Genomic DNA, 13,043 nt, shown 5'->3' on the forward strand with positions numbered 1-13,043 from the left:
CTATTGTTAGCAGCCCTAGTGTTAGCTCAAGTGTGAGCAGCTCGAGTGTTGCTAACAGGTTGCTGCTCAAAGAATCCAAGCAGGCAGCAGTTGGTGGGGGAAGGCTTCTTTATTCATCTTCGTGAAGATGGGCACTCTTCTGAATGTGCTGGAGAGTGCACTGAAGTGAGGTCCCTCACCTCTATTTGTACCCCTCAAGGAGTCCTCTCCGACCAATCATATTATTTTTACAAGTCCTTATTTACATACTTTTCCCCTTTCTACATACAGCATAACAATAACAACCAATCAGATTGTACCAAATGTACCAATCACAGTGCTAGAAGCTAGTCAGGTGGTACCAGTCGACCAATCAGATTTTACAAACTACGATACCAGGCCTTAATGTATTCTGGGCAAGAGTGTCACCTTAGAACAATACTGTGTTACCATACATAACTCTTCAAGAAAGAAAACCTGACTTGGGATTTGACCAATCAGATTGCTCTATTTATTAACCAATCAGATTTCAGCCCTTGGCCCCAACCCTATGCTGGTCAAGAATGTCTCCATTCCTCACCAAAACAGTGCTTGCATAAACATAACCTTTCAAAAACAAAACAAAACTCATGTCTGGCTTGAGCTCCAAGTTAGGTGGGGATCACCTTCAGTGCCTCAAGGCAAACTCCCAGCCTAGCCTGACTCCCACAAAACCCAGGCCCCAATTCATGCCCTGCTTGGGTCTAAGGACAAGGAGCCTCGGCTCCTCAGAGCCTCTTGTGCCGGCAGCACCCTACTGGGAGGTTTGGGCAACAAAGCTGTAGGGCCTGAAGCCAAACTCATTCTCTGCCATTAGGGCTCCAAGAAGAGTCCAGATATAGTCTTTTCTCTTACTCCATTTCTTAGAAAACTGCCAGGCAAATTTTAGGTGTTAATTAAATATTTACTGATTAGTTGTTTCCCCCTTTCACCTCAAATATTCTTTCCTTACCACTCCTCACAACTGTGCACTTAAATTCTCTACCCTCACTTTAATCCTGGTCTAAGTAAGACATTGTTGGGAAGGAGTGTTTGCTCATTTCAAAGACACTTATGAATGACTCAGATTATATACAATATTTTGGATTATTCCTACTGTTTGGGGGGACTTGTGACCTGGATTGGGGGGCTAGCTCACCCAAAGAACTGGAGGCTCATTATGAATCTTGTAAAATAAAAAGATTTATTAGGAGACGGGAATATGTGGTTGGGAGACAGAATCACTATGGATACTGCCTCACTGAGTAAGAGAAGAGCTGGTCTTTTGTATGTTTACAAACAAAAGGTTTATGCAAAGCAACTGGAAGGAAACAACTGGAAAGAAGTGCCTGTGTATGAATAGCACCCATCTATATCAATATATCATCTTTGTTCCTTGCCTTTCTGTTCCACTTTACCACTTTCCTGAGGTGAGAGGTAAAGCTGCTTTTCCTTTGGGAAAGTTTAAGGATTCCTTGGTGGTTGGGATGCCTCCTCCCACAATACTACCACTACTTATCTTGAGGAGTAAAGACAATCAAGACAATTAATAATAGATTCCTTTTTTCCTTCTTTTTTTAATCTTACACATAGGTAATAATAATCCAAAAATATTACCGACGGTGGCATGCCAAAAAATATGTAGAAAGTTTAAGAGAACAAAAAAGAATAAGGTTGGAGTGGGAAATACAAGAAGAAATAAGGAAGGAAAGGGAAAAGAGAGAGTGGCTGCAAAGAGACTATGAACGGAGAATAGATCCATACACAAATGAAGACTTTGAACTTCTTTTCCATGCCTTGGAAGGTAAGTTTAATTATGTTTCAATAATTTATTGGTAAGATGACCATATATTTTATAATAACCAAATGAATTATATTTTCCATCCTAGAAAATGTTCTTTTATATGTGTGTATTTGGAATTTTTAAAATGGCAAACCAGGAACAAAAACAAATAACCAAATAAATATAAAAAAAGCAGGAATCTTATATAAAATCCTTAGAATTTGATTAAACTAGAACCAAAAAAAATATACAATTAAGCAAAAAAGGATGTTCTTGCTCTGAAGTTCTTCTACCTTTAACTTTGTTTTCCTTAAATATATACATATGTATATGTATTTGTATATGTATATGTATTACATAGTTAATATGTATAAAGTTCTGATTGTGTTGACCTCAATTTAATATCTTTGTATATATCAGTCCATAATTTCTCATATGCTTCATATTGTTCTCTTTTGATGCCACAAAAATATTCCATTCACATACTAAAATTCAATCAGCCATCCTTCAATCATCAGACACACAGGTTGTTTCTAATTTTTTGTAATTACAAATAGAGCAGATATGATTTTTTTGGGGGGCAAATATATGTCCTTTTCTCCCTTTAAAGTTGTTTTGTTTGTTTGTTTGTTTTAGGATAAATTTCTCACTGTGATAGAATACATTTCTCACCTCTTCATACCTGAAAAGAATGATCAGTTTTATGATTTTTGTTGTATATTACCATACTACTCTACTTGCATCAGTCTAAAGATACACCAACAATATATTGTTATGCCTGTTCTCTTGTAGCCCTACCTTTCATAAGACCGTGAACATTTATTTTATAAACATCATTGAATGTCTAGCCTCAGACTGAGGAATTTCAAACTCCATATGTTTAAAATATAACTCCTTGTCTTTCTCCCCCATATTTCAGATATCTCCCTTTCTAAAACTTCCCCGGTACTGTTAACAGCATCACTATCTTGTCAGCTGCCTCGGCTCACAACCTTAGCAATATCCTTGATTCTTCACTCTTACTAACTCCACATGCTTTGCCCAGGCTTGTCCTTTCTGCCTTTACAACATCTTCTGTATACAACCCCTTCTCTCCATTCAGACAGCCACAGTCTGGTCCTCCTCACTTCTTGCCTGTACTATAGTAGTCTTCTAACAGATTGTTTTTTCCTCAAGTCTTTATCCACTACAATCCATTCTCCTGTCAAATGCCAAAGTGGTTTTTCTAAAGTGGAGGTATGGCCATATCACCTATTCTCAGTGAGCTCCCCTGGGACTCAGATCTCAAGATCAAATAGAAACACCTTTGTTTAGCACTTAAGCCTCTTTGTAATCAGGCCCTTCCTATATCTTTCAAGGCTTCCTGCATGATATACCCTCCTTTAGCTCTGTAATCTGGCCACACTAGCCTAATTTCTGTGTCTCAAATACAGTACTCCATCTCCTGTCGCACTGTTTGACTCACAGGCCTGGAATAGCCTCTTTTTTTTTTTTTTTTTTTTTTTTTTAGGCTATGGGGGTTAAGTGACTTGCCCAGAGTCACACAGCTAGTGTCAGGTGTCTGAGGCCGGATTTGAATTCAGGTCCTCCTGAATCCAGGGCCGGTGCTTTATCCACTGCGCCACCTAGCTGCCCCCTGAAATAGCCTCTTTACAGCTGTCTCTTAGTTTCTCTGGCTTTCTTCAAGACTCGGCATAGAGTCTACCTTCAGAAGGACTTTTGTAGACCCTCTCTCCTTCCTGCCTCATTTCCCTTTCAGATTTCCTTTCATTTACTTGAATTATTTTCATCTACTTACAATATGTACCTATCTAGGTATGTGTTGTGTTTCCTATTAGAATGGATGTACCTTGAGGTAGAAATTGGGCTTTATTATTGTCTTTCTTTGTATCCCCCACACTTAGTATGGTGCGTGGCACTTAGTAATTGCTTAATAAATGCTTATTGACTGACTGCAGAATTAGTAGCTACAGTATAAATATATACATGTTTAAAATCAGCATACTTTAATTTTGTATAAAACCTTTTAGCATAATAAAATATTTTCATTTATCTCTTTTAATACTTTGTGGTTCAAATTCAACTTTACCTTATATCCTTATTGTCATGATTTTTCTTTTTAACTTAACTTGTGATTACATTGGTATAGGTAGCTCCTCCTTTATCAGTGCAGGCCAGCACCTTCTCTTCCACAGTCTCAGCCCTTTCCTGGGACACTGAGGAGTTAAGTGACTTGCCCAGAGTGGCCTAGCCACTATGTGTCAGAGACACTTTGCTAGGCTATAATGGTTGGGGCAGGGTGAAATTCAGATGACTAATTCATTTTGAATATATTTAATTCTTTTTGAATTATTTGTTTTCTATAAATAGCATACTGTTGAATTGTTTTTAAAATCTGTTCTGTCGTATTCATTTTATTGGGGGTTTTACTTTGTTTACTTTTTTTGTGTGTGTTATCAATTGGAGAATGGCTCTTGATTGGTGGATTCTTTTTTGGGAGGGGCATGAGGGTCTTCTACACAATCCAATTAGAATAAAATGGTCTTTTATTTAGGGCACTAGAGAAGGTGAGCAAGAGGGAAGTCAAAGACTTCTCCTCAAGGGGAGAGGAGGTGGCTTAGAGATGTGATTCTCTGAGTCACCTTTCTCCTCTACTGAGAGGGAGGCCAAAGCCTTTATAATCAACGGATGGTGGGAGGATAGATGGGGTGATCATCTGGACTATAAAACGTTCTGTTTAGGGGGCTTGAATGACAGATGGTGGTCCTGACTTCTGGAGTTATCTCTGTCCCCCTGGCTTTGATCAGGCAGTGGCCAAGCCTAATGGACTTATCTCCCTTACTAATAGTCCCAACCCCCATGTCATTTGTGTAAATTTCTTTAATTTGAACTTCATTTTTATCAGTTGTTAAAGTTTTGTTTTGGAATTCTCTTTCCTCCTCCTATCTTGTTTCCATTTCTATAAACATGCTTGATGAAAAATTTGGTGATTTAGCCAATGTAATGCTCTGAGGATTCTTACGCTTAATAAGCAACTTGAAAAGTGTGAAATATTTTAAATATTCATCTTTTTGACTGGGAAGATTATTTGTTGTTCATAGACTAATGCTTGTGTTTATATATCTTGGCTATTATAGTAGAAAACCGGATGGTGATGATGATGATGATGAATAACTAAATAATATTAATAATAATTGGAATCCTGTCAAAACCCCCCAAACCTTAAATTATCTAAATTATTAGAAAAAACCTCACTGGTCTAGATGTGATAAGCTGAGGCCCTATACCAGGGTTGTGGAAGTATCAGAGAGGAAAAGGGGGCATTTTTGAGAGATGCTGCAAAAGTAAAGTTGACAGGCTTTGGCAATAGAGTGGATAAGGAATAGGGGCTGTGGGCAGTGAAGCGTGACGGATAACACATAGGTTGCAAGCCTGGAACAATGAATCTTGGCCTTTTCTCAATTCTCATCCTTTTTCAAACTTTCTGCAGCATTTAACACCATTGACTGGCTTCTCCTATTGGATACACCCTGTAATTGACAGTAATAGTGAAGTTTTGAAGTGGGGAGGGTTTAGGGGAAAGATAAATGAATTCAGTTTTGGACATGTTGAATATGAGATGTCTGCAGACATCTACAGGACATTTATGTCAAGATGTCTGATAGACAGTTGGAGATACAAGGCTAGAGGTCAGTAAAGAGGTTAGAATTAATATATTTGAGAGTCATCATCATAGAGATGAAAAATAAATCCATGGGAGCTGATGAGGCCACCAAGTGAAGTGGTATAAAGGGAGAAGAGAGCCAACGCCAGAATCTTGTATGAAATCCATGGTTAAATAGGTGTCACCTGGATGAAGATTTCTCAAAGGACATTGAGAATGAGTAATCAGATAAGATGAGAGCCAGAAGTGGTGCCCCAAAAACCTAAAAATTCAAGAAGAGGGCGATCAACTGTGTCAAGGGCTACATAGAGGTCAAGGAGCATGAGGACTGAGAAAAGGCTATTTGGCAAGTAAGATCACTGGTAACTTTGGAAAGAGCAGTTTCAGCCAAATGATGACTTCAGAAGGCAGATTGTAGAGAGCAAAGAAGAGTGAGAGGAGAGGAAGTGGAGATACTTCTTGTAGGAGGCCTTTTCAGGACATTTAACTATAAAAGGCAGGAGGGATATGGGATGAGTTATTGTGGATTAGAAGGGTCAAGTGAAGGTTTTCTGAAGATGTGTGTTATAGTTGCAGTTGATTCCTGGATATTTCCATAAAATCTTTGAACTAAATTTCATAAAGTGTTCCTGTTCTTTTAATAGCGTGAATAACTTTTATCTTTGAAACTGGTGCCCTCTTGTGGCATGTGATGAAACTACTGTCCTCTGACTTGGAAACTTCAACATCTTCTCTATTTACTCTTCCCTTTTGTTCCATTCTAAGGAAGTGTTGGCCCTTCTCCTTGCTGAGGCTCACCCCTTCATCTGTTTCCTTTATTCTATACCCCGCTGTCTTTTCCAGGAGCATGTATATAGTGTCTCCCATGTGCTAGGGACTCTGCTAAGTACTTTACAAAGATCTTATTTGATCCTCACAAAAACCCGGAAAGATGGGAGCTATCATTTTATAGTTGAGGAAACTGAGGTAAACAGAGGTTAAGTGTCTTGTCCAAGATCATATACCTAGTAAGTGTGAACTTAACTTAGTCTCCCTGATTCTGGACCTAGCACTCTATCCACTGTACTACTTAGCTGCCTCAAAAGGCAGAGACCCAAATGGGGACTTGGTACTGAAGTCCTAAACAAGGAGAGGGCCAAAGAACAAATCATAGAAACAATTAATGATTATGTGGAAAAAGCATGACAATTTCTGGGATGCAGCTAATGCAGTCCTCAGGGGGGGAAATCATATCTCTACAAACATACGTTAACAAAATAGAAAATAGAGGATTAATGAACTGAACTTACATGTAAAAACTAGAAAGCTAACAAATAAATAAACATAAGAGATATTAAAATGAGATAAGAAATATATAAACTGGAAACAAAACAACAACCCATAGGAATGATGAATAAAACTAAAAGTTGGTTCTTTGAAAAAGACTAAAAATATTTTAAAAATAAAAAAATATATTTAAAGCTAAATATTAAAAGTTTAAAAATTTTAGCTAATATGATTTAAAAAGGCAAAAAAGGGGGCAGCTAGGTGGTACAGTAGATAAAGCATTGTCCCTGGATTCAGAAGGACCTGAGTTCAAATCCAGTCTCAGACACTTGATACTTACTAGCTGTGTGACCCTGGGCAAGTCACTTAACCCTCATTGCCCTGCCAAAAACCAAAAGAAGAAGAAGAAGAAGAAGAAGAAGAAGAAGAAGAAGAAGAAGAAGAAGAAGAAGAAGAAGAAGAAGAAGAAGAAGAAGAAGAAGAAAGGCAAAAAAATCAAATAAATAAAATGGCAAGCAAAATAAGATCACAACAAAACCAGATGAAATAATATGATTGGAACTTATTATACTCTTATGTGTTAACAAAACTGAGGACACAAAAGAAATAAAGGAATGCCTCCAAATATAGAAAATACACAAATAAACTAATTTCAGGAAAGGAAACAAAAAACAAAAACAAAAAAACAACTTATGTTCCAAGCACTGTGGTAGCTCTGGAGTCTCTGCCTTCAAGGTGCTCAAATTCTAATGGGGGAAAGAAGATATGCACACACATGTGTACATACAGTATATTTACACCTAAGTTGCTGCATTTGTTAACCCTTCTACATTTCTGTTGCCTGGGTTGTTCAAGAAAAAGAAAAAATTCTCTTCAGGTCTGGTTTTCTTTCTAAGGAATATTTTTCCAAATGCCTTTTTATTATATGACATCCATCTTTATTCATTTTGGGTTAGGCTTAGATTTGCATGATAGATCACTCTGGGCTATATCTTAGCTCTATTACTCATTGGAACACATTCCATTTCTTTTTGTGTTTCAGGTAAGTTGTAAATAGGCTTATATTATACAGAACTTGATTCTAAATTGAATTGTTTAATTTAACCACTATATATATGTCTTAGAGTTTGCAGCCTTGGATTTTTTTTTTTCAGGTGATCTATGAATTCTTTCAACTGGTACTTCATTTTCTATTTTCAGAAGTTCTAGGCAGTTCTTTCGTATCATTTCTTGCATTATGATGTTCCGATTCTCTGTGGTGTCATATTCTGTCATAAGTATCTATGATATTTAGGCTGTTTCTGCTCTGCCTATCTTCAAGATCAATATGTTTTGTAGTGAAACTATTTTCTTTTATGTTACTGGGTTTTTGCTTCTCCTGTATTTTCCTTTACTTCTCTGTATTTGCATTCCCAATCTGTTTTTCTCTCTTTTGTTTCTTTGGTGAGACTTGCCAACACAGATTTGAGTTTTTCTAATCTATTATTTTTGCTATGCAGGCCATAATTTCTGCCTTTATAATTCTCATCTATATTTTGAATCATTCAGAAACAGTGTATTATGGTTGTATGTTCTCAAATTCTACAGGGTCTTCTGTTTCATCAAGTGTTGGATCATTTTTATTTTTTTTTTTGTAGTATTTATTCATAAATTCCTGAACTAATTTACTACATCTTGTAGGGACCAATTTTTAATTGGGGAGTGTTAGCTAAGTGGCTCGCCACAATATTGGGGCAAGGAAGGAGACCGGCCGCCTCCCTCAAAACAGAGCAGGATTTATTTAACAAGAATGAACTTTTAAAAAAACCACAAACAGGATCAGTAGGATCAAGGGAAAGGAAAAAAATGTGGAAAATGGAAATTATACAGCCTGAAGAACACCACTACCCAGGAATCAGCTGAGAACAAACAGCAGTGACCTGTCACCTTACAGCTACAAGCTAGAATGGCGAATCTCCTCCCTTCTTCCCAGCAGACCCCAGACAGCCCCCAGCCAATTGGCTGGTGGCTCTGACAGTCACATGACTGCCCTCACTAGGCTTCCAATCATTATAATTTTGCCAGGCCCATGTAGGCGTTGGCGAGTGGTGATGACGTCAGATGCCAGTGCCATGGCGACGGCTACAACCAGTGGGTGGAGCACTGTGCCATTTGTGGAGCCCCAGAGGCCAGTGCGCGCACCGAGGTTTCTTTAAAAAATATTCTAGCCAAAAGATGGAGCCATAAAAACCTCAAATAACATTTAATTCTTTACAATATGAAGGCCATATTTCCTTCTGTTGTAAATGTTTTATCAGCTTGTGTTCAAGTTCTTTGAGATTTTTTCTTTCCTAAGCTTTTTGGGTAATTTTACCCCCCCCCCCACCTTATTTTCCTCTATTACTCACTTTCAGACTCCCTCCCCTATTGGTTTATTTGAGGGCTGGATATAAAAGCATGTCAGCCTCTTCCCACACTGGACAATTCATAGTTCAAGAGACTAGGTCTCTGTCCCGAGTGAATTTTAGGGAGACAGAATTTGTCCCACCTAGATGCTGAGCTCTTTCCCTTAAGCCTAGTATAATGCCGCAGAACACACTGAACCGTAGCACCCTACCCCCACCCCCAGGTCCCATCCTGGTGTCCTGTCCCACTGCTGCTGTAATTCATTTCTCTGGCTTAGCACTGCCACAGCTGCTATGTTGGTACTATGGGGTTGAGTTCCACACTTTGCGTCTCTGAAACCCTGGGAGGAGGGCTGGGGTAGAGAAGAGACCTTGACTTCTGTGTATCGGCTTTCCTACAGGGATCTTTTACAGCCCAGAGCAATTCCCACTATGGTGCTGGCTAGCTGATGTGGCCCCAGCAAGCTTTTGCCCCTACAGTGCTGACTTAGCACTAGCTGCCTATTGTGGCCTGAGCAAATTCCCATAGCTTGGAGCTCAGATCTCCATGGCACTAGAAAGTGGGAGGGGGAAACCAGGGTGTGAGGATGGGTTTTGTTACAAGTCCATATGTTGGGTTCTTGGGTTTTGTTGCAAGCCTGGGTTTCAGATCACCAAGTTGGCTAGTGCAGCCTTGCTGGCGTAGTGTGGTGGTAGCAGAGAAGGAGCTACTGAATGAATTCAGGGTGGGCATCAGTTCATGGTTTGTTGTTGTTTTGTTTTTTATTGACTTCTTTTGCATTCCGGGTGTCCAAGATAGTGGAGACAATCAAAGTTCTTTATCTTTGGTGTACAATTTCCACTTTGGAGATCTTTGAGAAGTTGTGAGGGTCAGAGAAAATGTTTAGTCTTCCATCTTGTGGGTCACATAACCCCAAAATTGCATTAACTTTTAATAGATAGCAACCAAAAATGTCTGTCATGTTACAAACCAGTGGTTTAGTGAAAAACAATAACCATAACAAATAATTTTATAACCTGTTGTTGACATATGATAAAATCAGATTAAAGTGTATAATCTGGTATATGTCCTAAAGAAGGAGAAAAATGCTCAAGTCTAAGTAAATTTAAGAAACAAACTTAGTGATAATTTGTAAACTTAATAGTCTGATTTTCTCTTCAATACTTGTCTCCTATTAGTAAAGGTATCTTATTTTCGTTTTGTCAAGTGAAACTCTCTTTTAGCCAGTCTACATTCCAACTTTTGTCCTCTAATCAGATGTGATTCTTTTTATGCTCAATTATGTTTCAAAGGTTTGTAATTTCAGAACACTGAATTTACTAGATTTAAGTGAACTTAAAAATAAGATACCCATTGTTTGGACATGAAGGCAAAATAAGATCTAGGATGTTATTTTAACCATGAATCCTTCACTTTCCCCTTATAGTCTGGAGACAAGAACAACTCGATTGCATCAATGACAATTTCACTGGGGCTAAAAGGAAAGCTGCTCTCTGTGAACTTTTAGAAAAAGAAACACAAATAATTGCTTCCATCGGGAGACAGAGAATCCGTGCCAATAATAAGAAGTATGAAAAGTCAATATATGCATTCTTAGATAAGGTTGGTAAAATAATTGTCATTTGAATATTAATATATCCTGAGCATAAACATGTTATAGAATTCTTTAAATAAGTGGAGGTCAGATTTTATGGATGTTCTTGAATTGCGTCTAGTACCTTATTTATCAATTTGGAATGTATTTGTTAACAGAGCCCTGTTTAGTGGATTTGGAGTCAGAGGACCTGATTCCTAATTCCAACTCTGCCAATAAAAACCTGTTTGACCTTGTGTAAATCACTCCTCCTATTTACGCCTCAGTTTCTTCATTGGTAAAATAAGGCTGGCCTGGTTTGGCCTATGAAGCTCTTGCCCACACTAATATAAGGTAATATGATCCTTCTCAACAGCCTCGAATAAAGATTAATGATCTGAATCATATTTTCTTATAAAATAAACTAATTCCAAGGAAAAAAAGATTTGCCAAGACAGGAAAAAGAAGCATGTTTGGGATCCTTTTGATTTGGATTCAGATTGAATATAAAATGGGACAGGTAAATAAATGCATGGGTTACTTCATTCATGATGTCTCCTGGGTCAGGCAGATTCCTTCCAGCAACTTGTGGGATGTAGTAGTAATTTGTTGCTTTACTCTAGCACAACAGGTCATTATGTGACTAGAAATTCTTGACCAAAAGGTTATTACTATGATTGTAAACCATGTAAATATACAATTAAGAAAAAAATGAAAGCAATTACCCTTTTATATGTTGAAACTGCCTATTAGATATTGAACAACCTGTTGCCATGGAGACTAAATTATTTTTATAATGTTGACCTTCCAGTATAATTAAAAGTCAGTCCAGTAGAAAGTAGAAAAGGGACAAAGTTTTCCAAGTACCTATTAATTTATGATGATGTTTCACATTCTCTTTTCAGCATATAGTCTATAACTTATCTGAGGATCTCAAAGTATGTATAGTATAAACCACATGTATTTAAAATATGTAATATTTCTTTAATTGAGGAAACTTACATGATCTTATTCACCAATAAAAATCAGCCACCCTTTCTGGAGTGAAATACAGCAACTTGTAAACAGTATACTGACAATTTTAAGCTTTCAGTGAAGATTACCAATAACAGTGAAGATGAAATATACCACAGTAAAACTACAAAAGTCCCTGGAAGGCCCCTTGACTGTTTTTTTCCCCCAGACATTCTCAGGAGAGAATTGTGCTGAAATGGAGTGTGGACTTTAGAATTTTCCATAAAAAGAGTTCTTTGTAATTCTGGAAATTTTGTGGCTTTTCAAACAAATAATATTCTGGATTAAGTAGGTACCCTTGGAGCTCTGTTTCAATTCAGTAGGTACTTTATCCAGACAGGACTTCAATAATTAACCTGGTGTTTTGTAGACTCAATTTATCAACAAGGGAATTATAATAAATATTTATATGATTCTATTTATTATTGGGTCTTATTTGATAAAGGTTTTTTACTCTGTAAGCAGTGGAATTACCTCAGTACACTAATAATAGCCTCCATCTTGAAGAATCATGTGCATTAGTAGAAAAAACCCTCAATTGGTAGAGGGCTTGAATGTGAAACCTTATTCTAATATTTATTACATGTGTGACAATAGAGAAGTTATTTCACCTCTGAGGATCTCATCTGTAAAATGAGGGGATTAGACTACATCTTCTTTAAGGACTCTTCAATCTCTAAATCCCAGGATCCCATGAACCTGTCATGAATGATTCCTGCAAGGAAAGCCATTTTCTTATTTGATTTCAAGATAAGAGATATGGTTTGGGGATTGCTAAATATCGAAAGATCTCCAGTTTTGATAGATAAATATTTGATGAGCCTTGTTCTAAAAGGCAACTTGGTGTCAATGAGTTTCTAGTATCACGAATAATGAAAACTTGTAATTTTATTTTGTTTTATTTTTGACACTTAATAGATGTTTATTGAATGAATGAAAAAATAATAACATTTGTGAATTTGAAGTATTTTTGAACACTTGACTTTGAATGTGAGGAAGGAAGGGGGAGTGCAGAGTGATATGGTCAGACTACTTTAGGAAGAAGAGCACTTTGATAGATGAGTGGAAGATGGACTGGAATGAGAAGAGACTTGAGGGAAGGAGGACAAACAGCAAATTGTTGCCATAGTCCATACGTGAGTGGTAGCAATGTCAGAGAAGAGAAGATGATATATATGAGAAATGCTGTGAAGGTAGAATCCACAGGCTTTGAAAACAGATTGGATAAATTTGGATAAGGGAACGTGAAGAAATTGAGAATAACAACTAAGTTGTGAACCTGGGTGACTGTGAGCATGGTAGTGCCCATCACAGTAATAGGAAAGTTAGGAAAGGGGAGTGCTGGTGGCATGGTAGATAAT

At 37.5% G+C, this 13,043-nt stretch overlaps 1 protein-coding gene across 1 annotated transcript in view; it reads left to right on the forward strand.

Moving 5' to 3' along the window:
- Nucleotides 1–13,043, forward strand: part of IQUB (IQ motif and ubiquitin domain containing) — an 87,624-nt gene that overhangs the window by 40,624 nt on the left and 33,957 nt on the right. The window contains exons 7-8 of the mRNA XM_043968461.1: nt 1,591–1,801; nt 10,522–10,697. Of these exons, the coding sequence (XP_043824396.1) occupies nt 1,591–1,801; nt 10,522–10,697 (387 nt within the window). The remainder of the gene's footprint in view (nt 1–1,590; nt 1,802–10,521; nt 10,698–13,043) is intronic.

This window comes from Dromiciops gliroides, chromosome 5, assembly GCF_019393635.1.
Source record: "Dromiciops gliroides isolate mDroGli1 chromosome 5, mDroGli1.pri, whole genome shotgun sequence".
Classification (NCBI taxonomy): Eukaryota; Metazoa; Chordata; class Mammalia; order Microbiotheria; family Microbiotheriidae; genus Dromiciops; species Dromiciops gliroides.